At 44.3% G+C, this 26,643-nt stretch overlaps 1 protein-coding gene and 1 pseudogene across 1 annotated transcript; both read right to left on the bottom strand.

The window, feature by feature from the left end:
- Nucleotides 1-6,308: 6,308 nt before the first annotated feature.
- On the bottom strand, nucleotides 6,309-6,814 carry LOC131912536 (large ribosomal subunit protein uL23-like). The gene has a single exon (XM_059264837.1). It carries the CDS (start codon nucleotides 6,812-6,814, stop codon nucleotides 6,344-6,346), a length of 471 nt encoding a protein of 156 aa, XP_059120820.1. The 3' UTR covers nucleotides 6,309-6,343.
- Nucleotides 6,815-14,357: 7,543 nt separating this feature from the next.
- On the bottom strand, nucleotides 14,358-15,699 carry LOC131913750 (bromodomain-containing protein 4-like; annotated as a pseudogene).
- Between the last annotated feature and the right edge of the window lie 10,944 nt (nucleotides 15,700-26,643).

The raw sequence follows: 26,643 nt of genomic DNA, 5'->3' as shown, positions 1-26,643 counted from the left end.
GAGGAGGGTTTTGACAGATGTTGGATAAAGCAAGAGAAGGAGGAGGAGGAGGTAATCCCCCTCCAGGAGGATCTGTAGCCCACTTACCAAAGCTGAGGAGCTGCACAGAGTGCTGGGCATCACAGGTGCAGGCCAGCTTTTATAGGCAGCCCCTAGCTGGACACATGACTCTCCTTGGGAAAGACTCAATCCTAAGTGAAGAATGTGGTGATCTGCCAAGGATGGAGTTGGCCAGGACCTTCCTCTCCTACCCCTCCCCTTTATCACTCCCTTGCCTACTCTTTGTTCTCTCCCCCTCTTTGGAATTCCAACCCAATCCTGGATCTGGATTGAGAGGATGCTGTGAGGTCATTTCCACCCCTCCTCTTCATTTTCTTGAGCAAGACAGCCTGCCTGACACTCTTCCCATTCCCTCGATAACCATCAGAGGCAGGCTGGGCATCAATGGGAGCTGACCCAATCTGCCTCCCCCACAATCCATTCTGTCCCTCCTGTTTATAGAATGAGTCCTACCCCTTGCTTCCTGGCTCTGTTAAATGCTCTTAAAAGGATGAATTGTATTGATGGAATAGAGATCAAGGTTAAAGATTGTGAGAGTTGATAAGTATCTTGTATTTTAGAAGAATTTAATATCTAGAAGGTACTGGGCAAGAATACATAGCCAGTAGGTTACCCAACAGGAACAGGTCTCAGATACCCAGATTGTTGGTTAAGTGAAATTCTGTGTATCCCCTCTCTGTTGTAGAGTGGGTAATGATCCTTGTACAAATGTGGTTCCAGAATTCCTAGGATGACCTCCTAATCCTAGGCCTCATTTGGGCCCAGCTCTACCAGGAGATTTCTATCTTGTTTTTAAATTATTATTGTTAGAGTATATTATATTTACTCTACAAAGTAAGGGGTTTTATTGTGACATTTCATGGACATTCAATGCACTGGTGTCCTATTTACCCACCATATCAGCCTTCCTTATCTCCACTCTCCATTATTCCACATGCACAGTAGTGTGACTTCTACTCCCAAAACAGTTTCCCCTGCAGACAGCATACAATACTCATCTTTGTGAGACTGGTCTATTTTTCTTAACATGACAATCTTTACATGTTCCAAACACATTCCATCTCTTTTCCTGAAAAGGACATGTTTTTATTGTTTCTATGACTGAATTTAACTCTACTAGGTATATTGAACATGGAACAGAGGAGTCCTTATCCATTCATTCATCTGTGAATGGACACCTAGGTTGATCACATGTCTTAGAAACTGTAAATACTTCATTTTAAGTTATGTGCAGAGCCACGTAACAAAAGCAGCATCAAGCTGAAAAAACAGATGCAGATCAATGAGACAGAATAGACAATCCAGGCATGAACCCATGCAGCTACATCATCTGAATTAATATGTTTTTGAGATTTTGTTTATTTTTATTCTATATGTATACTTGTTTTGTCTGGAAATATATCTGTGCAGTATGTGTATTCAGTGCTCAAAGAGAACAAAAAAGGCATTGGATCCCCTGGAATTAGAGTGACAGATGACTGTTGGCTACTATGTGGGTGATAAGTATTGAATCCACGTCTTGTGGAAGAACAGCCAGGGCTCTTCATCATTGAGCCATCTCCCAGCCTCACATATCTTATTTTTGACAAGTTTCCAAAAATACTGACAGAAGAAAAGCAGCCTCATTGACAAATTGTGCTAGGAAAACTGGATATCTACATGTAGATGGATGGAATTGGATGCTTATCTCTCATCCTGTTCAAAATCAATACAATGGATTAGAGACCTTAACTAAAACCTCAGCCTCCATAACTACTAGAAGGAAAAGATTGGGAAATCTTTCAGATGTAAGGATGGGTAAGGAGATTGTAACTAGAACATCAATTGCTCAGTAAATAAGGTCAAGAACTGGCAAGGGAGACCTCATGAAATTAACAAAAAATCTGTACATCAAGTAAGAAGTTAACTGGATGAAGAGACTGCATGCACAATAGGAGAAAATCTTTGTTGGACAGGTTAGCAATATCTAGAAAATAAAAGATCAAAACATCACCAATAACAAAAGAAACAATCCAATGAGGAAATAGACTAAGGAACAGAATAGAACGTTCTCAAAGGAGAAAGAAAAGAGATATTGTTAAAAGTTCTTAACTTCCTTGGCCATCAGGAAAATGCAAATTGAAATTACTTTGGCATCTCATCCCCAGTCCTTTCATAATGGCTATCATTAAGAAGACAAAAGACAATAAAAGCTGGGAGGGTGAGGAGAGAAGACTCCTTATTCACTGTGGGTAAGGGTGTACACTGGAATAGCAAGGATATGGAAGCAAGTGTAGAACTACCATAGGACCCAGATATATCACCCCTGGGCATATACCCAAAAGATTCCCATGGTATTAGAGGGATACCTGCACATCTGTGCTTATTGCTACTCTGTTCATAATAGAAAGAGAATGACATCAGCCTAAAGTCATCAACTGATGAATGAAATATGAAAATAGGTTACATACACAAAATGGCATTTTATGTCATAAGGACAGTTCCTGTCATAAAGAAAGAAAATTATAAAATTTCCAAGAAAAAAATACATTGAATTGAAAAATATTGTATTGTGAGGTAACTCAGACTTGGAAAGTCAAATACTTCATGTTCTCTCTTATACGGTGAATTGTGAGGGGTAGTTTTGATTTTAAACTTGACAACATCTCAAATCACGTAGTAGTCACACTTCCAGTAGCAACTGAAGGGGATTATTTTGATTATCTCAGCCTTCTGTTATTCCTGTTGAGCATAACTTGCTGAGGTGAATTCCGATGAGAAGACCCAATCTAAATGGGGGAAACAATGAGTTACCTTGGGTTGTATCTGGAGTTTGACAAGGATAGTATGTAGGAGGGATAGTCTCTGTCCTTACGCAATGGAGGGATTTAATCAATGGGACTCAAACTTTTGGATATATTTCCCCACAGGTCACTTTGAAGCTTAATGAAAGGTATGAGGGGCCCTCACCAAAGACTTAAAAACAGGATGTGACCAGTGAGTGGAAAAGCTGGTTGTTATCCACACTTTTCGTTAGAGAACAGGTAAACTCAGCATTCTTCAGAGGTCTTTGAAGAAGACTTCAGATGTCTTTGAAGAAGCTGAGCAGATGTGTCATATACATCTGACAGATATACAGTGAAGGGAATGAAGCCCAATATGCTTCTACTTGTCACTCAGTCTGTCTGAGTCTAAGTACTCTCAGCTATGAAAATGAGGCTCAGCAGGTTTTCTCCCAGGGATTGTATAAAGGTGAACCACAAAACTATACTATTACAAATGAGAATGTCAATCGAGTTTGCCCACAACAGTTTCGAATGGATTTCAGGTATTATTACATTTGTCAACTTTGGAAGCCTACCACCAGGACAGAGTGCCTACAAGGGACCAGGAGTATCTTCTGGTTGTAGACTGTTGTTGTATAAAAGGCTCACTAGACACAGACATCACCTTCTTCATATTTATAGAGCTCCTGAAACGTATAAGTGACCCTGAGATTTCTGAGACAGGTGCTGGCCCTTGGGAGCAGACAGGGTATCATGCTGTCCTGGGTTCCCCTTTTACAGAGTGAGCAGAGTAATGTTGTCAGTGCCTAGATGGGCTGCTGACCCCTCTCAATAAGGGCATCCTGGGACCACATGAAGATGATGCCCAGGCTTCTTGTCCTAACTGTCCTGGGCCTCCCAGTATGAGGGTAAGTTTCCTCTGCTCTTAGCAGAAGTGCTTTTGTTGAGTGACAAGTGCCCTTGAGTTCACTGATAGACAGGTTTCCAGTGTCCTTTTGACTAGAGGATAGAGTGGTTTGCTATTTTGTGACATTGCTATTGAGTAGACAAATTACTATTCAAATTAGTATCACACCAAAGTCTGTCACACTCTACATGCCAATACTGCCTTAGTCACTGTTTTATTGCTGTGACAAGACACCATGACCATGGAATCTCAGAAATGAAAGCATTAGTTGGGAGTTGCTTACAGTTTCAGAGGTTCATACTCATCCTGGTGGGGAGCATAGCAACACACAGGCAGAAATGGTAATGGAGCACTAGCTAAGAGTTCTGTATCCAGATTCATGGGAAACAAGAATGACAGTGAGCCTGCTTTGACTCAATCCAAGTGACATATTTCCTCCAACAAGGCCACACCTACTCCAACATGGCAAATACCCAAAATATTCCCCATTAAAATTGTTGCTCCTATCATTAATGCTTCTACTTTTTTCACAGTAGGAACAAAAGATCACAAGGCCCTGGACATGGGACCTGAGCAAGCTGGGTTTTGTTCATTTATTGCTCAACCTATCAGTAGGAATTATATAAAGTCATAAAGATCCCAGAGCCTCATTCTTTTCCAGTACAGTCATTGATTCTGCCCTTACAGCCATTGCCACCCTGTGCTGGAAACAGCTAGTACCCCAAAATGATAAAGTTATCCATAATCATTCTTCCCATGCTCAGTAAATAATTCTTTCCAGGTGTTTGCAATTTCACATCATCCGTATGTTTGTCCATTTGGGATTGCCTGGGCCTTGGATCACATGGATGCAGATATTCTAGCTACCCTGTGTCTTTACTTACACCTCTCCCATAGGCCACCGACTGACACACTCAAACTCACAATCATACTCGATTTCTGCAAGCAAAATTTCACCTACCCTACCCTAGAATCAGTCAAAAAACTATACTTCTTCAATGTCCCAGTAGGTCTAAATTTGATACTAGACCACTTCCTTCAGGGACTAGTCTCTGATGGACAGAACTAAATTATCTCTGATAAATGGATAGGATTATAGTCTAGAATCTGGCAAGCAAATATATGTCCATGTCTCTATAGATACTTTCTCACATATAACATGGGCAACACCTCAAAATGGAGAGTGTGGTATCATGTCATATGACCCAGAATTGCTTTGCCACTATGATCATTCCTATGGAAATAAAAAATGATAATGGCCCTGCATACCTGTCTCATAAACTCCAACATTTTCTTTGTAATGCTTTCATGTTGCACACAAAACCAGGATACTATATAATTCTACAGGACAAGACATTATAGAAAGCAAACACTGCAAATCCCTCTTTATTAAAACAAAAATTGGGGGGATAGCAGACTTAGACTATAGGATACCACAACTACAATTATCTATAATATTATAGACACTAATTTTGAATTGTTACAGATAATGACTTTTCTCAAATCAGAATCACTATTCTAGTAACTCAAAGAACCTGATGTCATTGCTAACTCCTTCTTGATAATCTGTTCTTGGTTCTCAAGATTCGGAGAAGGACATGTTAAGTAAGGTACAGGTTAAAAGTTTTGTTTGTGTCATTTCAGAAGAAAGCATACCTTTGGGCTTCCTTTGAACAAGAGGAAAAGCTGATATGATCTAGACCTTAGCCTGTCCTGGCAGCTCAGCATTGGAGGTTGGAATGAGAGGGAGATGCCATCATTTCAGAAGTCTGAAAGACCAGACCTATTTTCAACTTTCAGGACTAAGATCTATGGTATGACAAGACTGGGCATGCCTTTGTCATGAACACACATACTTGAGGAAGCATCATCAAGATACAAACATCCTGTTGACCAAGACTTACATGGATTCCAGTAGTTTTCAGGAGGCAGCTTGATTTATTGACCTTTATTTGTTTGATGACCTTGATTTAAGGAGGTCAGTTGTCAGGGCTTCTGTCTTGGGCAAGTTGCTCCTTGCTTCTCCTTTGTTTGAAGAAGAAATTGAACACTTCCTTTCACACTTACTTTAGTAGTTGCCTGCCCCACGTGATAGGCTCACTTTTGGTGGATATGAGGGACACAGTTTTCCTGAATGCATTAGATCTAATATGTTATTTGATAAGAAGTGTCTTATACTGACCCTGGAAGTTTCCCTGGGATCAAATTTTGTGCTGTGGCGCTACAACTTTCCATCCAGAAGTGCCTATGTGTCAAAACCAAAGAGGGTGGTATCTATACCAATGTACCTCAAACAACTCTAGAATTTCTCAACTGGTGAAAACTGATGATTTGGTTGGCAGGACATGGAGTTTATATTCTATTCTGACCATGAACAAGTAGGTCATTTCTGCCTGTACATGCTGACAAGATTCCTAGATCTGGGGAGATGGAGCAGTCCTGTACTTTATCGCTTGGTTCCACATTGAAAATCTCCATCACCACCAGAAACTAAGCCAGAATTAAGGTTCCAGGTGGAAGATCTGGAGTTTGACAGGGCAAGTATATAGGGGGAATACTCTTTTTTTTAATGGTGAAAAAGTGTATTTAGAATTAGCCAGCTGGACTCAGTTTAGATGATCCCAATTTTGTTGGCAACATCCAGAGCATCATAGTCAGGAGCCAACCGAACATACGCCTTCTTCTCTCCATCAGGCCTTATGAGAGTGTTGACTTTGGCCACATCAATGTCATAGAGTTTCTTCGCAGTCTGTTTGATCTGGTGCTTGTTGGCCTTGACATCCACAATGAACACAGGTGTGTTGTTGTCTTCTATCTTCTTCATGGCTGACTCATTGGTCAGGGGGAATTTGATGATGGCGTAGTGCTCAAGCTTGTTTCTCCTGGGCGCACTCTTTCGAGGATATTTAGGCTGCCTCCTGAGGCACAGGGTCTTGGGCCGCTGGAACGTGGGTGATGTGCGGATCTTCTTCTTTTTGTGGCTGTGGACGCCTTTCAGCACTGCCTTCTTGGCTTTCAAGGCCTTCACTTTGGCTTCGGCTTTGGGAGGGGCAGGAGCTTCCTTCTTCACTTTCTGCGCCATCTTCGGGGGAATACTCTTTCCCTACATAACGGGGGAATTTTATGGATATGACTCAATCTTTTGGGTATATATTTACACAGATCACTTTGGGGCTTAATGGAAGGTCTGAGGAGTCCTCACAAAAGAATTGGAAATAATGTGACCAGTGAGTGGAAAAGCTGATTGCTATCCACATTTTCATTAGAGAACAGGTAAACTCAGCATTCTCAGGGGTCTTTGAAAAATAAGGAGCTGAGTTGGATGTGTCACATACATCTGACAGAAATACAGTGAAGGGAAGGAAGCCCAATCTGCCTCTTCTTGTCACTCATCTATCTGAGTCCAAGTATGAAAATGAGGCTCAGCAGATTAACATCCAGGGATTGTGGGAAGGCTAAACTATACTACTAGAAATGAGAATGTCAATCGAGTTCACCCACAACTGTTTCAAATGAATTTCAGGTATTGTTACATTTGTCAATGTGGAAGAACTACAACCAGTGCAGGCTGCCTACAAGGGACCAAGAGTACCTTCTGACTGTAGACAGCTGTTGTGGAGAAGGCTGGCTAGACATGAACTGTAGGAGACTGACCCAAGACTGTTTGACCCAGGACTGTTGTGTCTTGAGTTTTCTGCTTCATGGAGTCTTGCAAAAACAGGGCGTCCTTGGCCTAACCACCAAATTTACGTTTAGATAAACCACTTGGCATAAACTGTAATCAGCCAGCTGCAGAAGCCTGGGACCAAAGAAACACCCTACCCTGACCACCCTGACTTCTTCTCAAGAAAATTATTCCACTCTCCCTGCTCCCCCTCCCTGCCTGAAATCCTGCTTATAAGCTGCAACATCCTGCCAATAAACGAGACCTTGACGCAACTGAGACTGACTCTGTCTTTCTTTATGCGCCTGGTCTCCTTCTTCTCTCGCACCCATTGGCTTTCAGGTGGTTCCCTCCTCGAGACCCTCGAATAACCTGACCTGCTGGACAGGTCAATGAACATCAGCTTCTTCACATTTCTAGAGCTCTGTAGTTGACCCTGAGATTTCTGAGTCAGGTGCTGGCCCTTGGGAGCAGACCGGGTGCCATGCAGTCCTTTTTACAGAGTGAGCAGGGCCGTGTTGTCAGTGTCTACCTAGGTTGTTTACCCTACTCTCTGACAGTGTCCTAGGACCACATGAAGATGCTGTCCAGGCTTCTTGTCCTAACTGCCTTGGGCCTCCCAGTATGAGGGTAAGTTTCTTTTCATCTTACCAAAAGTGCTTTTGTTGAGTGACAAGTACCCTTGAGTTGAATGATAGACAGGCTTCCAGTGTCCTCTTTGCTAGAGGATGGAAGTAGCTTTGCTATTTTGTGGCATTGCTCTGGAGTAGACAAATCACTATTCAAATTAGCCTAACATCAGTGTCTTTCACACTCCACATATTAGTACTGCATTAGTGACTGTTCTATTGCTCTAAAAAGACACCATGACCATGAAAATTTAATGAATGAAAGCATTAGTTGGGGGTTGTTTACAGTTTCAGAGGTTTAAAATCATCTTTACGGGAAGCATAACAACACACAAGCAGACAAGGTGCTGGAGCAATAGCCAAGAGTTCTACATGCTGATCCATGGGTAGCAGGAAGAATGACACTGAGCCTGGCTTGGCTCCACCTAAGTGACTTATTTCCTCCAACAAGGCCACACCTACTGCAACATGGCCCCACCTCCTGATCCTTCTCAACTATGGCCACTCCCTGATGATTAAGTATTCAAGTATAGGAGCCTATGAATCGATTCATATTCAAATAACCACAAATACTTTAAGGTTTGTTTCATCCATAGAAGACAACGCTAGCCTTCCTTTAAAATTTGTTTATGACTTAAACTGGATGCTACCTTAGTTACCATTCTCACTGCTGTGACAAAACATTTGAATAAGGATCTTAAGAAAACATTTGTTTTTCTTCACAATTCCAGGGAGCAGATATAATGACAAGGAGAACATCGTGTCAGGAGCATGAGGCATTCAATGACTTTGTTCCTAGGTAGGAAACAGACATCAAGGAATGCTAGTGATCAGATAGACTTTTATCTTTATTCCAGGCCTTTCTTTATGCTAGCACATGACTAGGCTCCTCAATTTAGAGTTAGTCTTCCCACCACAATCTAGATTACCCCTCATAGACTTGTTGTGTGTTCAGCTATTCTAAACTCAGTTAAATTGAAAATAAAGATCAGCCATCATATACAGCAAATGCAAAATGTTTAGAATAGTATTTATATAATGAATGGCAGCTGGTATGTTGTTCTGTTTTAATTATCTCCACATTTTAACATCAAAATTATCTGAATTACAGTTAAACTCATTACATGAGTAACATTTATAAATAAATACCAATCCCCCCAGAGCTAGGCTGCCTTTAGAGCAACATAATATATTTGATTACTTCATAAAGTAACTACATATATAGCAAATACTCAATGAATCAATTCTGATTAATTAAATGTAAATTGTTATGCCCTGTTGGGTTGATATTTCTGGGAGGCCTGCTCTTTCCTGAAGGGAAATAGAGGAGCAGTGGATCTGGAGGAGAGGACAGGTGGTGGTTTGGGACTGGGAACTGTAGAGGAAGGGGTAACTGAGGTTGAGATGTAATGTATGAGAGAAGAATAAGTTTTTAAAAAATTGAAAGAAAAGGGAAAAAAAGGAGCCATCTAAAACAGTGGTTCTCAACCTGCCTAATGTTGTGACTCTTTAATATAGTTCCTAGTGTGTAGTGCCCCAATCATAAACTTATTTCACTGCTATGTCATAACCATGATTTTGATCCTGCTATGGGTTGTAATGCAAGTATCTGATATGCAAGATATCTGATATGTGACCCCTGTGAAAAGATCTTTGGAACTCCAGGTTGAGGTCTACTTCCACAGAATATATATTCCTATGAGAGTTCTCATGCTTCTTCCCTGGGTGAGATTACAATTGGAAAAGAGAGACACCTTCCAGTGATGCTGAGACTACCTGGCCAGATGTCTTCAGGGATCCAAGCCAATGCAGAACAAGCATGAGGGTCCTGAGGAATAATTAAAGAATGAGCCCTGCTCTCCACACACTCCTCTTACAGAAATCCAATGTATTTGGTTATATGCATATATATAATAGTCAAAAATAATGAATTTATAGTTATAAAATACTCTGTTAGGTGCTATAAGAAAGCTACTGGATGGTCAGGAATTAAAGAATGGCCCATGATTTAGGAAAATGAGCAGCTTTGGTATCCATTGGAGAGAAGTCCTTTTGTGATTAGAGTAAGTGCTTTTGTGTGTTGTTTACTAGTATGTAATTCACATCAGTAACGGAAGACAATCCTGATAGACTGACACACAATTCTTTGGGTTAGCATGAGTTATCATGAATGTATTTTCTATGTGTGCAACCTCATCATGCAAGTTGGGGTCATGTAAACTAGGGACATGTAAATGAGTGTAGTCCTAGTTGATCAACATGCAGTCAAGTCCAAAGGCTTCAGTCACTGGGTACCAAGCAGCTTCTCTATGATAACAGTATTATGTGCCCAGTACATTTGAATTCCTGGACCACGCTGGTGAAAATTGGCCTCTATTATCACATCTACTATTTACAGCCGTCCATCCACAGAACTATGTGATCACTTCCTAGCCTACCTCAACCACTCACAGCCTCTGCAGAAACACCACACTACTCGTCTGTGATGCAGTCTTTCCTGGGGTGGGGGAGACATGTGTCAGCCAGGGGCTACCTATAAATGCAGGGCCGGCTCTACTCTGCCAAACACTGTGGCTCCCCAGCTTCAGTAAGTGAGCTCAGCTCTCCTAGGCAGGAGGCTGCCTCTCAATTTTTTCTTTCCTCTGCTATTTGTCCTTCTTCCAAACATTCTACTGGATCCTCCTTCCTTGTCCTGGCAACTTTGCAGCTTCCTTCAACTTTCTGAAAGTTTCTTGCTTTAAAATTCTTGAATTTTGGCGTTCTCCGTGTACTCTAAAATTCATCTTTCATGTGTGTGTGACAGGCTGGTGCCCCACTGAGAGCCACCCTGTCCTTTCTTTTATTGTGTATGTCCTCTCCATTTCTTGCCTGATGAGGCCAGAGAGGAGATCAAGGATGCTTGACAGACCAAGTCTTTTATGCATTTAAGCTTCTCCAGGATTCAAATAGAATGCAAGAAAGACAGCCCACAATGTCACAGATGGAACAAGGCATGGAGGCCATCATAAAAACCTTCCGCACGCACTATGGCAAGGAGGGGGATTCAGACACTCTTAGGCAGAGGAATACAGTTGGTGAATAAGATATGATAAACTCCCTCAAAGTAAGGCTGGATTAGAAAGCAAGGAGTGTGCAGCCTGTAACAGTCAGGGAGAAAATTTCCAGCACCATCCACACAGGGCAGAAAGGGCTCAGTCACTGGAGGTGCTCAAAGTTAGACACTGAGAGTCAGGAATTGAACATCTGTTTGGGGAAGACCCATGTAGAGGAGAACCTGGAAGTGACTGTATTGATTTCGGACACACAACATTAAGAATGCAGACAAACCCAATAGCCTGGGAGTGTGTAGGAAGATAAGAGAGTCCTGTGTTTGGTCTGTGCCAGGTGCAACAGAGGTAAGTAAAGTAGGGAGACCTCCCACATTGAGGTGGTGACATTTGAGCTGAGACTTCATAACAGGTAATAGAAACACTTGAGGACGGCCATTGAATAGAAGCTGAGGGAGGACACTAAACTTCATCTGGGAACTCACAGTAGACCTGAGGGCCTAGGGTAGAAGATGCAGAAATCAGACGCTTGTGGTAGCACCCAGCACTGCACTCACATGAAGAAAGCACCGTCAAAGGTCAATAATTCCATCTGCTCATAAAAATGACAACTCAGTTCTAATTAAAGCGATTCAATCTGAAACCTTTGTGTTCTCTTTTCAAATATGGCAAACAGATCCTGGAAGAAAAGGAGTAAGGCACATGCCCTGGGTCCGAGTTTCAGTCAGTTCTTATGCCTAGATGTGTACACTGCTCCGCAGACCTGCTAGAGGCCCTGTTAAAGTGGAGAAATGCCGCTGTGGAGATATTGGGGACAGAGACCTCTCTGAAATGAGGGTCTCAGGCAAACAAGGTGCTGCTTCCACACAGACGGGGTACAGAAGAACCTCTCTAGACAAGTCTCCCCTCTGTGTTATCCCTCCATTGACTCTATCAACTCTCTCCACATTTCTAGCCTAAGCATTGGGATAGAGCAGGAAGCCTTACCCTAGAACATGTGCTAATCAGAGTTATGGGAGGGTGCTGTGAGATTGAAAGACCCCCGGAGGAGATCTTCCCTCAGGAGAGACCCCAAGTCCAAAGAACACACCGAAACCACGGATCAGATGCAAACAGCAAGAGGGTTTATTCAGATACACAGGTAACCGGGGCGACAAAGTCTCTCGGAGGACTTGCGCGCCCTCCTTGGGTAAAGGGAACTTTTTATAGGATCCCAGGGGCAGAGGCACGGTTACAGAAGCGAGAAGCATAGTTACAGGGTTCCCATTGGTTGATTCAAAGAAGGCCAGGTGAACTTGGGGACATATTTTTAATTCTCGGAAATTTGATGTGTGTGGCTGACTTGGCCTTGGGGGTGCTTTCCCAGCCCAACTTGTTATTCCCCAAGGCCAAGTGGCCAACCATAGATATCTTATTTTGACTCAACGGTTTCTCTCCCAGGGCGGGTGTTCAGGGTGGGTGTTTCCTTGGTCCCAGGCTTTTGCAGCTGGCTGATTACGGTTTATGCCAAGTGGTTTATCTAAACGTACATTTTGCAGTTAGGCCAAGGACGCCCTGTTTTTCTGGTACTTGCCTCGCAGAATGGTGTTTCTTATGCTAAGTAAAAGCCTGCTATAAGCGGGGTCTTTCATTCCCCCATTTTCTTCTGGTCCCAAAATGGAATCTTTCATTTTAGGATGGAGAATAAGGGGTCATCTCCATTTCTGACTGTCTTAGCCTCTGATATTGTTGGGTCAGGACCAAAGCCTGGACAACAGAAACCCTGTCCTTGACGAATTGTATTAATCTATTGAAGATGCATGGCCCAAATATTAAAATGAGCAGGAGGATGATTAGGGGGCCCACAATGGTGGAGACAAGGGTGGTGAACCAGGGTGACCTTTGGAACCATCCTTCAAACCATCCCTGTTGCGATTCGAATAGTTGTTGTCTCTGTTTCAATCTCTCTCTCAATTTAGCCATGTTATCCCTGACTATTCCAGTATGCTCTGCATAGAAGCAACATTCTTCTTTAAGGGCCGCACATAGGCCACCTTCTTGTAGGAAGAGGATGTCTAACCCTCTCCTGTTTTGTAAAACAACTTCAGATAGAGATGTAAGGGATTTTTCTAGGGCACTTATAAGATTCCTCTAGGGCCTGGATATCAGTATGCATGGCTGCTTGAAGTTGTCTAAATTGACTGGTCTCCATGAGGGCCGTAGTCCCCGTACCTACCCCCGCAGCGATTCCCCCCATGGTGATCCCTCCCAACAACAGGGCTAGAGTTAAGGAAACAGGCTCTCTTTTAAATCGGGTGTTTCTCATTTCAAAGTGACTATAAATATATTCAGGTTCATGATAAGTAACCTTGGGCCATAATTCTATCAGCACGCAATAATCAGAGCTCTGGTCCAGGATTATTATCGGGGCCAGGAGAGGGGGTAGCCGGGGGTCTAGATCCCGTCAACCTTGAGTGCGGTGGGAGTTGTTAACAAGACGGTGTACGGTCATTTCCATCTCAGCTCTAGGTTCCTGGATTGATGGCGTCGAACCCAGACAGAGTCCCCAATCTTGAATGGGTGAGGCACCACCGGGCGGGTCAGTTGTTCCCGGTAGGCATCGGCCAGGGGTTTCCACACCATCTTCTGTACCAGTTGGAGGGCTTGGAGGTGCGCCTCCAAGGTAGGGCTAGTGGCAAAAGAGGAGATATCAGGGTGAAGGAAATTTATAATTGGTGGGGGAGCCCCATACAGAATCTCAAATGGGGTGAGGCCGTGGGGCCCAGGAGTATTCCGGGCTCGGTAAAGGGCTAGTGGGAGTAGGAGCACCCAATCTCTAGTGCCAGTTGCAAGCGTTAATTTGGTTAAAGTCTCCTTAATGGTTCTATTCGCGCGTTCTACCTGTCCTGAGCTCTGGGGGCGGTATGCACAATGGAGTTTCCAATCGATCCCCAATAGCCTGGCCATCTTCTGACTTCCCTGGGAGACGAAGGTGGGCCCATTGTCTGACCCCAATACCTGGGGCATTCCATACCTGGGAAAGATGTCATCCAGGAGTTTCTTGGTTACCACGTTAGCAGTCTCCTTCTTGGTAGGGAAGGCCTCTGTCCATCCTGAAAAGGTGTCTCTGATTCGGTGGTGACGGCTGCTCCGGCCCTCCGTTCTCCTTCTTGGAGGAAGCTGCTCCCATCCGTGAACCAGATGAAATCTGTCCAGATGCCAGCTGAACCTTTCTCTCGGTGGTCCATCGATACCTTCTGATACCCGTGGCCCCCTGTACCAAAGCTGTGCGGTCACTGAGAGAGCCTCCGGTATGAGTCAGGACTGAATGTTGAGCCCCGGTGTCCACCAAGAAGGTTACTGGCTGCCCCCCGATCTTGAGAGTTATCCTAGGCTCAGGGGGGGGGGCTCCTGGCCTTGACTTCCCTAATCCTCCAGATTGAGGAGGTCCGTGGCCCTTGGCTTAATTCTCCGAGACCCTTGAGGTTTCCTTGGGCAGTCACGAGCCCAATGTCCCTTCTCTTTGCAGTAAGCACACGGTCTTTGTCAAGCGGTATCCTTCTTTGATCTCCCATCCTAACTCCCTCTCTGCCCTGTCCCTGAGATATTACAGCGGCCAGGACTTTACTTATTTCTCTATGACATTTCCTATCCCTTTCTTCCTGTTTCTGCCACATCCTCTCCTCCCGCTCTTCGGGAGTTTCTCTTTTATTAAACACTTTCTCTGCTTCTTTCAATAAATCTGACAAACTGAACGAATGCAATCCCTCTAGTCTCTGTAATTTGGCCCTTATATCTGGACTTGACTGATAGATGAAAGACAAGATGACGCCTGGCGCCTGTCCTGGATCTTCTGAATCATACGGGGTATACATCCTATAGGCTTCTCTGAGTCTTTCTAAGAATGCTGCCGGTGTCTCATCCTTTCCCTAAATCATATTTCTAACCTGAGCCAAATTGGTAGGGCGTCTAGTAGCCCCCCGGAGACCCGCTAAGAGCAACTGGCGATAGAGACGTAGGTGCTCCCTACCTTCTGGGGTCGTGAAGTCCCAGTTCGGGCGGGTGAGGGGAAAGGCTGCATATTAGGCAATTGGGTGGGTCTTCCATCGTCTCCAGGAACCTGCTTCCGAGCTTCCAAGAAGACTGGCTGCTTCTCCTCCACCGTCAGGAGGGTCTGCAATAACTGCTGACAATCCTCCCACGTAGGCTGGTGGGTCACTAAAATGGACTCAATCAGGTTAGTCAAGGCAACAGGGTCCGTAGAGAAAGGAGGATTATGCTGCTTCCAGTTGTAAAGATCAGAGGCCGAAAATGGCCAGTATTGGAGCTGGTGATTGGGGCCCTCTCGGAGGGGGAAGGCTCTGGATTCTTTGGCTTGTTTGTTGCGCTTTCCTCGGAGGCGACCGGCAATTGGGGAGGGAGCTGGAGCCTCATCCTCCCGCTGTCCCTGTAGAGGATGTGCGGGGGCCGCCAGCGGTTCTGGCGAGGCTGCGGGGGCCGCCTGTTCCCCTGGTCCCCGATTCCCCGGGTATGGCGGTGGGTCCTCTGTCAGGAGGTCAATAAGAGGTGTATTGGGGTCAGGGGGAAGGACAGGGGTCTTAGAGGGATCCTTTCCTGGGAGAACAGGGTAAAGGGAGGAGGCAAGCATGAGGCTCAAGGGGGTGGTGACAGTCTGTCCATGGCTGTTTCTAGGAAGAGAATGGTTAAACAGAAAACGAAAAAATGACAGACAAACACAAATAAGGCTAACACGCGCTGCACGGCTTCGGTTCCAAACTGAAAGCAAAAACTCAGAAGGAGAGTGCGAGGGTCCGGACCCCTTGTCTCCTACCAACACCACGTATCCCTCAGATACGTGAGTGGCCCCGAAAAACCGTGCCCCTGAGGGGACTTCAGACACCCGTGGAACGTCTTCCAGGGTGCTGGTGGGCGAAGTCCGAGCTCGTCAGCTCCTTCAGCCCCACTGCCACAGACAGATTACCAGATGCGCGCAGACAAACAAGCAACAGTCAGACAAGACAGGGATGACATATACCGAGGCCGGCCGGCTTACCTCCTGATGGTGGGTCGGTGGTCCCAGGGAGGGGTCTCTAATCTCGGTGGGACCTCCAATGAAAGACCCCCGGAGGAGATCTTCCCTCAGGAGAGACCCCAAGTCCAAGGAACACACCGAAACCACGGATCAGAAGCAAACAGCAAGAGGGTTTATTCAGATACACAGGTACCCGGGGCGACAAAGTCTCTCGGAGGACTTGTGCGCCCTCCTTGGGTAAAGGGAACTTTTTATAGGATCCCAGGGGCAGAGGCACGGTTACAGAAGCGAGAAGCATAGTTACAGGGTTCCCATTGGTTGATTCAAAGAAGGCCAGGTGAACTTGGGGATGTATTTTTAATTCTCGGAAATTTGATGTGTGTGGCTGACTTGGCCTTGGGGGTGCTTTCCCAGCCCAACTGTTTATTCCCCAAGGCCAAGTGGCCAACCATAGATATCTTATTTTGACTCAACGGTTTCTCTCCCAGGGCGGGTGTTCAGGGTGGGTGTTTCCTTGGTCCCAAGCTTTTGCAGCTGGCTGATTACGGTTTATGCCAAGTGGTTTATCTAAACGTACATTTTGCAGTTAGGCCAAGGACGCCCTGTTTTTCTGGTACTTGCCTCGCAGAATGGTGTTTCTTATGCTAAGTAAAAGCCTGCTATAAGCGGGGTCTTTCAAGATAATGCTCTTGTACACTGTTTTAATAAAATGATGATTGGCCAGTAGACAGACAGGAAATATAGGCGGCGTGAATAGACCAGGAAATTTCTTTTCTGTATTTTATAATTTAATTTAATTTTATATATCAGCCATGGATTCCCTTGTCCTCCCTCCTCCTGCCCCCTCCAGCCTTCCCCCTAATCTAGCCCCCATTCCCATCTCCTCCAGGGCAAGGACTCCCCTCGGGATTAAGCTCAGGCTGGTAGATTCAGTCAAGGTAGGTCCAGTCCTCTCCTCCCTTCACCCAGGCTGAGCAAAGTATCCCAGCATAGGCCCCAGGCTCCAAAAAGCCAGCTCATGCACTAAGGACAGGTCCCAGTCCCACTGTGTGGGGGCCTCCCAAACAGTTCAAGCTAATCAACTGTCTCACTTATCCAGAGGGCCTGATCCAGTTGGGGGCTCCTCAGCTATTGGTTCATAGTTCATGTGTTTCCACTAGTTTGGCTATTTGTCCCTGTGCTTTTTCCAATCATGGTCTCAACATCTCCTGCTCATACAATCCCTCCTTTTTCTCGACAATTGGACTCCTGGAGCTCCACCCGGGGCCTGGCTATGGATCTCTGCATCTGCTTCCATCAGTCACTGGATGAGAGTTCTAGCACGACAGTTAGGGTGTTTGGCCATCCTATCACCAGAATAGGTAAGTTCAGGCTTTCTCTCGACCATTGTCAGTAGTCTATAGTGGAGTCATCTTTGTGGATTTCTGGGGACCTCTCTAGCACTTTGCTTCTTCCTATTCCCATGGGGTCTTCATTTATCATGGTCTCTCTTTCCTTGTTCTCCCTCTCTGTTCCTGATACAGCTGGGATCTCCTGCTCCCCTAAGCTCTCTTTTCCCCAACCCTTGCCCTTCATAACCCCCCACACACACACACACACACACATCCAGTTTGCTCATGTAGATCTCATCCATTTCTCTGTCATTGGGTGATCCCTGTGTCTTTCTTAGGGTCCTCTTTACTAGGTAGCCTCACTGGAGTTGTGAGTAGCAGTCTAGTCATCTTTTGTTTTACATCTAGTATCCACCTATGAGTGAGTACATACCGTGTTTGTCTTTCTGAGTCTGGGTTACCTCACTCAGGATAATATTTTCTAGTTCCATCCATTTGCCTGCAAACCTCATGATGTCATTGTTTTTCTCTGCTGAGTAGTACTCCATTGTGTATATGTACTACATTTTATTTATCCATTCTTCAGTTGAAAGGCATCTAGGCTGTTTCCAGGTTCTGGCTATTACAAATAATGCTGCTATGAACATAGCTGAGCATGTGCCTTTGTGGTATGATTGAGCATTCCTTGGGAATATGCCCAAGAGTGGTCTGGCTGGGTCTTGGGGGAGATTGATTCCCAATTTTCTAAGAAGGCACCATATTGATTTCCAAAGTGGCCATACAAGCTTGCATTCCCACCAACAGTGGAGGAGAGTTCACGTTGCTCCACATCCTCTTCAGCATAAGCTGTCTTCAGTGTTTTTGATCTTAGCCATTCTGACGGGTGTAAGGTGGTATCTCAGACTCATTTTGATTTGCATTTCCCTGATGATCAGGGATGTTGAGCAATTCCTTAAATGTCTTTCAGCCATTTGAGCTTCCTCTGTTGAGAATTCTTTGTTTAGCTCTAGAGCCCATTTCTTAATTGGACTCTTGGGCATTTTGATGTCTAATTTCTTGAGTTCTTTATATATTCTGGATATCAGCCCCCTGTCAGATGTGGGGTTGGTGAAGATCTTTTCCCATTTGTAGACTGTTTCTTAGGACAAGGAAATTTCTAAGAAGAGGATGGCTGAGTCTGGAATCACCAGCCAGACACACAGGAAACTAGATGCCAAAGCAGAACTAAAAAATGGGGTTAAACAACGTGGCTAAACATAGAATTTATGGGTTAATTTAAATGTAAGAGATGGTCAATAATAAGCCTAAACTAATGGCTGAGCAATTATAATTAATATAAGCTTCTGAAAGATTATTCTATAAGCGGGCTGGGGGGCCTGGTGGGACCCAAAAAACTTCCACCTGCAGGAGGGGACTGAGCCATGGTATCCCAGACAGTGAGTGGAAGATCAGCAGCTGGCTGGTGCTCTCTGCTACATCTGGATCCTACCACTTTACATAAATCTCCCCAACACTTTATCACAGTCTTTGAGGTCAGCAGAGCACCTACCATGCTCTACCATTCTAAGGTCCCATGCTGCCTGATTTCCTGAGTGCCTCCCCACTAAGTGGAGGGAGGCACAGATTCCTCAAAATTAGATCTTAATTTGTATGATTTATACAACCTACACAAACCATCCACCTTTCAGAAACAGAATCTTAAGATCCTCTTCACAGCAGATTTCATTCTTCTGTTGACCAATGAGGAACATTTCTAGACAAACATACAATCCTCTGAACTTCTTCTTCACAACAGTCCTAGTGTCCAAGGTGGAGAGCTGTCTCAGGAACAAACTGGAAAGTGTTCAGGACAAGCTCAGCATCGCCTCCACCATGAACACGCAGTCCCTCATTTCTGTGTTTAAATTGATCCCCTGGATTTGCCATCTGATGATTCCCAGTGCTCACTAGATAACATCTGTGTCCAGGGCCAACACTAATAGCCATCTCTCTTCTGCCCACAGAAAGAGAAAAAAGATTTAAAAGCCATGAATCTCATGATGGAGGATCATGACAAAAATAAAAATGGTCAGTTGTGCTTTGGTGAATTTGTAGCCATATAAAGTAAGGTATTTGGTTTCAAATGACAAGAAGATCCACAAGAATGTGTCCTCAGGGGCCGGGGGACTTGGGCATGGCCCAAGCAATGGACCAAGTCTCAGAGAGGGTGGTTATGGTAGCTGCCATGGCAAGCCATCAGTAGGTCAAGCCACCTTGTACATGCCCAAACAAAGCTACAGAGAAGGTTGTGTCACACATCCTTGGTTGTAGAACTGTGTGATGGGGAACAATAAAGTCTGTCTCCATCCCAGTGCGCTCCATAATGCTTCTGTCCCCTAGACCTGTCCTTCCCTGAGGCCTGAGCAGGAGACAGGCCTGCTCTAGCTTGCAACTCAAGCCCCCGCTGCATTTCATCACAATGAAATGACCTTCAGCAACTTCTCTGTCTGCTTTGAACTCCAAGGAGTCACCTGTGACCATGTGCCCATCTTGGACTTATGCCCTACTGTTTGAGTGGGAATTCCCATATTTAACCTATCAATGTGGCCCTTGTCACTGCAGAAACAAAAGCAGTTTGTCTCCCATCAACATGGCAGTCATTTCAAACCTCACCGCAGCTCTTCTTCACTGATCACTGTCCAAAAATTCTCCTAAAAGAACCCTGTTTGTCTGAAAGTTTTCCTGAAATGGACCCAGTGCAGGGCTATGTCTGGGAGTAATACTGGAACCCCAGCAGTGGGAAGGATGGACTGTGAGTGCCTAAAAACCCACTTCTGAATCCATACTGCTTTTCTGTGTGAACTTACAATAAATAGTTACCCTAGAATATGGTATCCTTATCTGTGAAGTAAAGTAGTGATGTTTTCCTTCCCATCAAAGCTACAGAGCAGGAGATGGTGCTAATTGGGGAATACCTGTGAAAGTCATTGTGAATTGTGAATCCAGAAGGCTCCCAAAGGAGGCTGGAGTTGTTACATAGCCTTCTGTGCTTCCTTTAAGGGGTTCCTTGAGTGAAAACCCCTTGAGGCAATGGCTCCCATTTGTGCCCACTAATCGCCACTGCAGAACTCTGGACTTTGGTAGTCTTAAAGAATAGAGGTAGGAGAATATTCTCCACCATGTTCACATGTTTAACCCAGTGGGGTCTAGGCTTTGAAGAGAAAAGATCTGTAAACAACAAACAATTCATGCCCAGAAACACCTGAGGACCCTGTGCTGGCCCAGCAAGCAGGTGAGGTCTTGGTTAGTTTGATCCACCTGGCCTGGCAGTTCCTTCCTTCAGCCTTGGATAGGTTATGTCTCTCCTCCAACAGGTGTCACCTCCTGCAGACTTTGCTCTCCTGGTTTTAGAGGGCAGAGTGCTCCTGGGAATGGAGCACTGAGACTCTCGTTTCTCAAGAAGGAAGGACAACAGGGATTCCCAACTAAGACCAACAACCAAGACACAGGGTTTAAACCTGACTCTGAGTAGAGCCACAAAAGGAACTCAGATAAACTAGACCAGGGCTGACAGCACCTGGGAACCAGCCTGTGAAGAAGCCCAGGTTCCTTCTACCTGGTGAGGAGCCATATCACCACATACTCCCTTAGCTCCTTCCAACTGCAGTCCTCAAGTAGCCCTGCCATCTGGGACTGGAGAGGTCAGGGGACTGTGTCCCTGACATCAGGAATGTCATGTCTGTGGAGCTGGGTCTGCTCCACTTGTCTGAGGGCTGTGGTGTTAGGTCACTCTCAACGACTGACCCCATTTTATTTCTACAGAGCAGAATTGAGGGAAAGAAATATAAGGTTATATATCCCAGGAAGTGGTTCATTAAAACTTCCTTAGAATCTCAGACTTTATTAGCCACCATGTTTATTCATTATCCTTATCATCCCAAATATTACATCACTTCCTTGAATCTCCTTGACCTTTGGTTTCAGCCCTGTATTAGTCATGGTTATCTAGAATAACAGAACTTAAAGAATGATTCATATGTGTGTGTGTGTGTGTGTGTGTGTGTGTGTGTGTGTGTGTGTGTGTGTGCGCGCGTGCGCGTAGGTTTCACCTGAGGTAAATTGTAGATGACTAGAAATAGGTTAAACTAAGTTAAAAGAGCTAGTGGGACAAGTGTAAGCTAAGGTATTGGATGATTTGGACAAGAAGCTCAGCTTTGAGGAGTTTTGGGTCATGTTGTGAAGAACGGGACACAGCAATCTCTTCACCTTCACATGCTCACAACTGATATCCAGGCCTTGGGAAGAGTGGCCATAGCCACAGCCACAGCCACTAAGGAGGAGTTCAAGCTTCCTTGAACCTGCCTACCCTGTGCTACAGGGAATTGTAAGTGTATGTCATGACACTGGTGTGTGGGTTCATGCGACTGTCTGGAAAGAAGACTCAGGCATCTTAAGAATGGGTGCAGGGGGCATCGAGCCTCGAAGGACTGAAGCACTTTACCTTCCCCTAATGCATTTTTATTTCTCTCTGTTACAGTTTAGCCAGTCAATTTCCATGTGCTCAAAACAACCTGGAAGGAACTCCCAAAGATACAATGCCAAGTGCAAATTCCTGGATTTCTCAGTTACCATGGTTTTGTGGGTTTCCTGAACCAAGTTTTGCATAGGCTTTGTATCCTTAGGAGATTTATGTATTTATTTATATAGTAATTTATTTACTCATTCATTCATTTATTTAATAAGCTACTTCACTCATTTAAAAATTTCCAAGTGTCTTTCCAGCTCTGATGCCAATGCTCCAAGGACTGGTGGATTGTTGAAAGTAATCAGACGTAGTGACAACGTTCGACCAGCAGGTGGAGCAGGCTTGGCACCAAGACAATTGAGGAACTGTTTCAAGGAGATCTAGGTACAAGAGAAGTCAGCACTGTGGCTCAGCGAGCTAGGAGCAAATGTGCTCCAGCCTGAGGGGCACTGACCCCCAGACGGCACAAGGGAGGGATCTGGCCAAGGCAGCCAGGGCTAACTTCTACCCTGGCGCTTGTGCTGCCAATCAGAATTGGCCTGAAAGGGTGGCAGACTGGTCCTCTGCTTCGTGGGAAGTGAGACTAGGGTGGTCACCACAACTGGGTGGCTGTGGCATGGCCAGTCATACCACCCCGGCGTTGTTTAATAACGCCCCACTTGGACACCACACATTGGGATTTCTTTTACTCTTTATTATATAATAAAACTCAGAGATAAAAATAAAGATAAAACTTGAAACAATCACCACAACCGTGACAGGTGCCATCATCATCCACTTCTCAGTTTGAAAAGGGCCCACACAACCTTGCAGCCCCACCTCTCTTTCTTGAGTCTGAGGGGCAACTAACTCTATGATCCATTCCAACCAGCTAAATGTGAACCCCACACTTGAACCAATGCCTGACTCCAATAGGACATCGGACCTCAACATAGATAAGACTCCCATAACACAGCTCTAAGGAAAACTACACCCCAGGCTGAAATCAGGGATATGCTGTACAGATTCTGGCTTTTGATAATGCTAGTTCAGACTGACAAAAAGTTATAGCCCACTACGCGGGGATCTTCAGAAGATTATTTCAGAGCCTGCATAGATGTGGGCTCCCTCGCTTACAATGCTACTGTTCTAGTTGCCTCCCTCAACCAAAAGAGAAAACAAATGAAACGTTTAAGTTGTGACAAAACGAGTCACATAAAAAGGGATTGAAAAAAAAAATTTTTTTAAAAGAAAAATCTCGTAATATGAAATAGGCACCTGTATTTTAAGCCCCAGATGCAAAAAAGGAAGGCCTTGGGCTAATCATTGTTGGTCTAAATGTTATAAACTTGTCAAGCATCTAACTGATTAAGAAAACTCAGCTATGGGCCTCTCCCAGGTCCTTGGCCTAAAAATGCTGGTAAATGAACAAAATTAAAATGGGGACATCTTGTAGCTACTCCCGGCAATTTAAAGGTGGCTCATTTAAAGGTGAAACAAGTATTATTTTTTAACTCCCAACCAAACAATCTAAATTTTGCAAACTGGGATAATTTGCCCATTCCCAGCAGGACCTATGGGGCATGTATTGGAAAGAAGCAATTGAACTCTTAAAGGGTGAAATGTTCATCCAGGAGGTATTGATTCAGGTAACACAGGGCAGCTCCATATCATGGCAGCAATACGAAAAGTGCTCCATCTTCAGGCTGGAAGAAGAATATCACAGCTGCTTCCATTGCCTTATGTAATTTCGTTCTTTTGAAGAAATTTTTTTACTCAATTTACATACCAACCACAGGTACCCATCTTATCCCTCCTCCCACTACCCCCCCCCCGCAGCTTTCCCTCCTGGCCCACCCCATATCTCCTCCTCCAAAAGAGTAAGGGCTCCCATAGAGAGTCAGCAAAGCCTGGTCCATTCAGTTGAAGCAGGACCAAGCTCCTCCCTTCCGCATCAAAGCTGAACAAGGCAACAAATCACAGGGACTAAGCTCCAGAAAGCCAGCTCATGCACCAGGAATAGATCCTGATCCCACTGCCAGGGGCCCCTCAACCAGACCAAGCTACACAACTGTCTTCCACAAGCAGAGGGCCTAGTTCTGATCCCATGCAGGTTCCACAGCTGTCAGTCTAAAGTTCATGAGTTCCTACGAGCTTGGTTCAGTTGTCTCTATAGATTTCACCATCATGATCTTTAACCCCCTCCCCTCATATAATCCCTCTTCCCTCTCTTTGACTGGACTCCTGGAACTTGGCCTAGTGCTTGGCTGTGGATCTCTGCATCTGCTTCCATCAGTTACTGGATGAAGGCTCTGTGATGACAATTAGGGTATTCACTAATCTGATTACAGGGTCAGGTACCCTCTCCACTATTGCTAGTAGTCTAATCTGAGGTCATCCTTCTGGATTCCTGGGAATTTCCCTAGCACCAGATATCTCCTTAACCCCATAATGTCTCCCTGTATCAAGATATCTCTTTCAATGCTCTCCCACTCTGTACTTCCCCCAGCTTAGCTATCCCATTCCCTCATGTTCTCATGCCCCCTCCCCTCCCCTCTATTGCCCCCCATACCCAGTTTATTCATAGAGATCTGATCTGCTTCCCCTTTTCAAGGCGATCCATACATCCCTCTTAGGGTCCTCCTTGTTTCCTAGCTTCTCTGGAGCTGTGGGTTGTACTCTGGTTATCCTTTGCTTTACATCTAGTATCCATTTATGAGTGAGTACATACCATGTTTGTCTTTCTGAGTCTAGGTTACCTCACTCAGGATGATATTTTCTAGTTTCATCCATTTGCCTGCAAATTTCATGATGTCATTGTGGTTACAGCTGAGTAATACTCCATTGTGTATAAGTACCACATTTTCTTTATCCATTCTTTGGTTGAGGGGCATCTAGGTTGTTTTTAAGTTCTGGCTATTAAGATTAATGCTGCTATGAACATAGTGGAGCAACTGTCCTTGTGGTATGATTGAGCATGCCTTGGGTGTATGCCCAAGAGAGGTATCATTGGGTCTTGAGGAAGATTGATTCCCAAGTTTTGGAGAAGTTACCATACTGATTTCCAAAGTGGCTCTACAAGTTTGTACTCCCACCAATCTTGTTCTACATCCTCTCCAATAAAAGAGGTCATCAGTGTTTTTTTTTTTTAATTTTTATTTTGCAATACAATTCAGTTCTACATATCAGCCACAGATTCCCTTGTTCTCCCCCCTCCTGCCCCCCTCACCTTCCCCCCCAGCCCGCCCCCGATTCCAATCTCCTCCAGGGCAAAGCCATCCCCACAGACTGAGATCAACCTGGTGGACTCAGTCCAGGTAGGTCCAGTCCCCTCCTCCCAGGCCGAGCCAAGGGACCCTGCATAGGCCCCAGGCATCAGTGTTTTTTATCTTAGCTATTCTGACAGGTGTAAGATGGTATCTCAGAGTCATTTTGATTTGCATTTCCCTGATGACTAAGGATGTTGAGCAGTTTCTTAGATGTCTTTCAGCCATTTGAGATTCTTCTGTTGAGAATTCCCTGTTTAGATCTGTAGCCCATTTTTTAATTGGATTGTTTGGTATTTTGATATCAAGTTTCTTGAGTTATTTATATATTTTGGAGTTCAGCCCTCTGTCAGACTTAGGTTTGGTGAAGATCTTTTCCCATTCTGTAGGCTGTCATTTTGTCTTATTTACCATGTCCTTTGTCTTAGAGAAGCTTCTCAGTTTCAGGAGGTCCCATTTTTTAAATTGTTGCTCTCAGAGTCTGTGCTACTGGTGTTATACTTAGGAAGTATTTTCTTGTGCCAATGCATCCAAGGCTACTTTCTACTCTCTCTTCTATCAAGTTCAGTGTAGCTGGATTTATGTTGAGTTTTTTGATCTACTTGGGCTTGAGTTTTGTGCATGGAAATAGATATGGATCTATTTTCAATCTTCTACATGTTGACATCTAGTTCTGCCAGCACAATTTGTTAAAGATGCTTTCTTTTTTCCATTGTACGGTTTTAACTTCTTTGTCAAAAATCAAGTGTTCATATGTGTGTGGATTAATATCAGGGTCTTCAATTCAATTCCATTGGTGCACGTGTCAGTTTTTATGCTAATACCAAGCTGTTTTTATTAGTATAGCTCTATAGTAGAGTTTTAAGTCACAGACGGGGGTGCCTCCAGAAGTTGCTTTATTGTAAAGGATGGTTTAAGCTATCCTGGGGTTTTTTGTGTTTCCATACAAAGTTGAGTATTGTTCTTTTGAGGTCTGTGAATAATTGTGTTGGGATTTCGATGGGGATTGCATTGAGTCGGTAGATTGCTTTTGGTAGGATTGCCATTTTTATTATGTTGGTTCTATCTATCCATGAGCATTGGAGATCTTTCCATTTTCTGACATCATCTTTGATTTTTTTCTTCAAGTACTTAAAGTTCTTGTCACACAGGTCTTTCACTTATTTGGTTAGAGTTATCCCAAGGTATTTTATATTATTTGTGGCTATTGTAAAGGGTGATGTTTCTCTGATTTCTTCCTCGGCCCATTTATCATTTGTATATAGGAAGGCTACTAATTTTTTTTAGTTAATCTTGTATCCCACCACATTACTAAAGGTGTTTATCAGTTGTAGAATTCCCTGGTAGAATTTTTGGGGTCATTTGTATATACTATCATATCATCTGGAATAACAAATTTCAACACCTTCCTTTCCAATTTTTATCACCTTGACCTCCTTTGGTTGTCTTAATGCTCTAGCTAGAACTTCAAGTACTATAT

Source organism: Peromyscus eremicus, chromosome 6, assembly GCF_949786415.1.
Source record: "Peromyscus eremicus chromosome 6, PerEre_H2_v1, whole genome shotgun sequence".
Taxonomy (NCBI): Eukaryota; Metazoa; Chordata; class Mammalia; order Rodentia; family Cricetidae; genus Peromyscus; species Peromyscus eremicus.
The sequence above is the reverse complement of the archived record's forward strand: the minus strand, read 5'-3'. Positions and strand labels throughout refer to the sequence as shown.